This window comes from Apis dorsata, unplaced genomic scaffold, assembly GCF_000469605.1.
Source record: "Apis dorsata unplaced genomic scaffold, Apis dorsata 1.3 scaffold_41, whole genome shotgun sequence".
NCBI classification, from domain to species: domain Eukaryota; kingdom Metazoa; phylum Arthropoda; class Insecta; order Hymenoptera; family Apidae; genus Apis; species Apis dorsata.
In genome coordinates, this window is record NW_006263343.1 from 539743 (window position 1) to 543050 (window position 3308).

The 3308-nt window shown below is 25.2% G+C and overlaps 1 protein-coding gene across 1 annotated transcript in view; it reads left to right on the plus strand.

Moving 5' to 3' along the window:
• LOC102670698 (midasin) overlaps nt 1–3308 on the plus strand; it is a 115876-nt gene that overhangs the window by 91230 nt on the left and 21338 nt on the right. The window contains exon 8 of the mRNA XM_031513570.1: nt 2859–3006. Within this exon, the coding sequence (XP_031369430.1) occupies nt 2859–3006 (148 nt within the window). The remainder of the gene's footprint in view (nt 1–2858; nt 3007–3308) is intronic.

Consider the following 3308-nt stretch of genomic DNA (forward strand, 5'->3'; position numbering starts at 1 on the left):
CGTCAATGTTATGAAATTTTTATTGTTGATAATTATTTTAATAATTTCGAAAAACTCATTTCTTCTTTCGATTTCTTAATTATTTTGTGAATTGTTATGAAATTTTCATTGTTGATAATTATTTTAATAATTTCGAAAAACTCATTTCTTCTTTCGATTTCTTAATTATTTTGTGAATTGTTATGAAATTTTCATTGTTGATAATTATTTTAATAATTTCGAAAAACTCATTTCTTCTGTCGATTTCTTAATTATTTCGTGAATATATTATTATGGAACTTTCATTGTCGATAATTATTTTAATAAATTAACGAATTTTGCAAAATATTTCGAAAAACTCATTTCTTCTCTCGATTTTGTAATTATTTTGTGAACGTATTGTTATGGAACTTTCATTGTCGATAACTATTTTAATAAATTGACGAATTTTGCAAAATATTTCGAAAAACCCATTTTTCTTCTCGATTTCTTAATTATTATGTGAATATATTATTAAGAAACTTTGATTATCGATGATTATATTTAATAAATCGAATTTTAGAGATATTTAAAATATTCTTCTACTTATTATTACATCCAATATTTCGAAAAAAAAAATTCATTCTTCCTTTTAATTTCTTAATTATTATGTAAATATTATTAAGGAACTTTCATTGATGTTGATGATTATATTCAATAAATCGAATTTTAGAGATATTTAAGATATTCTTCTACTTATTATTACATGCAATATTTCGAAAAAAACTTAATCTTCCTTTCGATTTCTTAATTATTACGTAAACATATTATTAAGAAACTTTCATTGTCGATGATTATATTTAATATTATTATATTTAATATTATATTATATTATATTTAATATTATTATTAAACATATTATTAAGAAACTTTCATTATCGATGATTATATTCAATAAATCGAATGAATTTTAAAGATATTTAAAATATTCTTCTACTTATTATTACATCCAATATTTCGAAAAAAACTCATTCTTCCTTTCGATTTCAATTCAATTATCACGTGAATGCACTATCATGGAACAACTCATCGATTATCAAAGATAAAAGTTTCATTGTTACCCGTGCACGATTTAATATAAACCACGCTTCATCGATCGGAGCAAAGGATGGAGGAAGATGGTCGCGTGACCGGTGATGTTAATGGAAAGTTGAATCTCTCGATTTCTTTGTTCGGCCGAAGATGAGCGGCCGGGCGGAAAAAGGAAGAGAGGAAGAAAACAGTTATCAAGGAGGAGGCACTTAGCCGCAAGCTAAGGGGGGAAATTAATGAAGGAAGCGAAGGAAGAAGGCATTTTTCAATTTGAGAGGAGCGAAGGAACTGTTTTAGCTTAAGTGCCTCGCCGCCCTTCCATCTTTCTTCAAACTTGTATCCGCCATTTTCTCTGTTTCTCGATTTGTAAACGATACATCATCGCTCGATCATCGTCTAATCCAATGATTAATTTTATTGAATCGAAGAGTTTTGCAAAATATTTCGAAAAACTCTCGATTTTTTAATTATTTCGTGAATGTATTGTTATGGAACTTTCATTGTCGATAATTATTTTAATAAATTTTGCAAAATATTTCGAAAAACTCTCGATTTCTTAATTATTTCGTGAATGTATTGTTATGGAATTTTCATTATTGATAATTATTTTAATAATTTCGAAAAACTCATTCTTCCTTTCGATTTCAGTTTCTTAATTATTTCGTAAACGTATTGTTATGGAACTTTCATTGTCGATAATTATATTTAATAAATCGACGAGATATTCGAGAAGAAGAATTATGGAATTGAAAAAAAAATGTGTCGAGTAACAAATGTGCAGAGTAATATAGCAAACCATATATATCAATTATATAATATAATTGTAATATAAATTACAATTGTAATTAAATATATATAATTGTATATATATCATACTCGACATTGTATTATTACATTATTATTAAAAATTGATAGAGATAAAAATGGATTGAAAAAAATGTGTCGAATAATAAATGTGCAAATCATATATATCAATTGCATACAATTGTAATTAAATATATATAATTGTATATATATTATACTCGACATTGTATTATTATATTATTATTAAAAATTGATAGAGATAAAAATGGATTGAAAAAAATGTGTCGAATAATAAATGTGCAAATCATATATATCAATTGCATACAATTGTAATTAAATATATATAATTGTATATATATCATACTCGACATTTATATTATTACATTATTATTCTAAAAATTGATAGAGAAATGGATTATGGAATTGAAAAAAATATATGTCGAGTAATAAATGTGCAATATGGCAAACCATATATATAAATTACAATTGTAATATATATAATAAAAATAAAAAATATATATAATTGTATATATATTATACTCGACATTATATTATTATATTATTATTAAAAATTGATAGAGATAAAGATGGATTGAAAAAAATGTGTCGAATAATAAATGTGCAAATCGTATATATCAATTGTAATTAAATATATATAATTGTATATATATCATACTCGACATTGTATTATTACATTATTATTAAAAATTGATAGAGATAAAGATGGATTGAAAAAAATGTGTCGAATAATAAATGTGCAAATCGTATATATCAATTGTAATTAAATATATATAATTGTATATATATCATACTCGACATTGTATTATTACATTATTATTAAAAATTGATAGAGAAATGGATTATGGAATTGAAAAAAATATATGTCGAGTAATAAATATGCAATATGGCAAACCACAAATTCGCGGAAATTTGTCTGTCGGCAAGGGGTAAATGGCCGATGTTGTTTCCTCTTCTCGAAGAAGAAATCGTTCTTTCGATTGCAGACCGATTACGATCGACACTTGGAGGAATTGTTGGAGCGGGTGGAGGCACTGTTGATCGGAATCCTGAGGAAGAATTTGAGAAAGGAAAATTTGGATCAGGTAGCCCACTATCATGCCCTCCTGGAGAACGTTCGACATTTGTCCAAAGGTGAGTCTTATTCTTCCTTCTTCTTTATTGAAATCATCTAATGGAAAATAGAAATCTATTCGCATCGAATAAAGTGTCCCAAATTATTTTCCTTTCTTGTTCTTTTCGAAATTATATGTTATATATATTTTCGACATTTGTCTAAAGGTGAATCATCTAAAATCACCTAAAAAATAGAAATCCATTCAAATAAAATTCCAAATTATTTTTCCTTCTTTTCGAAAAATCATCAGACATACGTTATACATATTTTCGATATTTTTCCTTTAAAATCATCTAACGAAAAATAGAAATCCATTTAT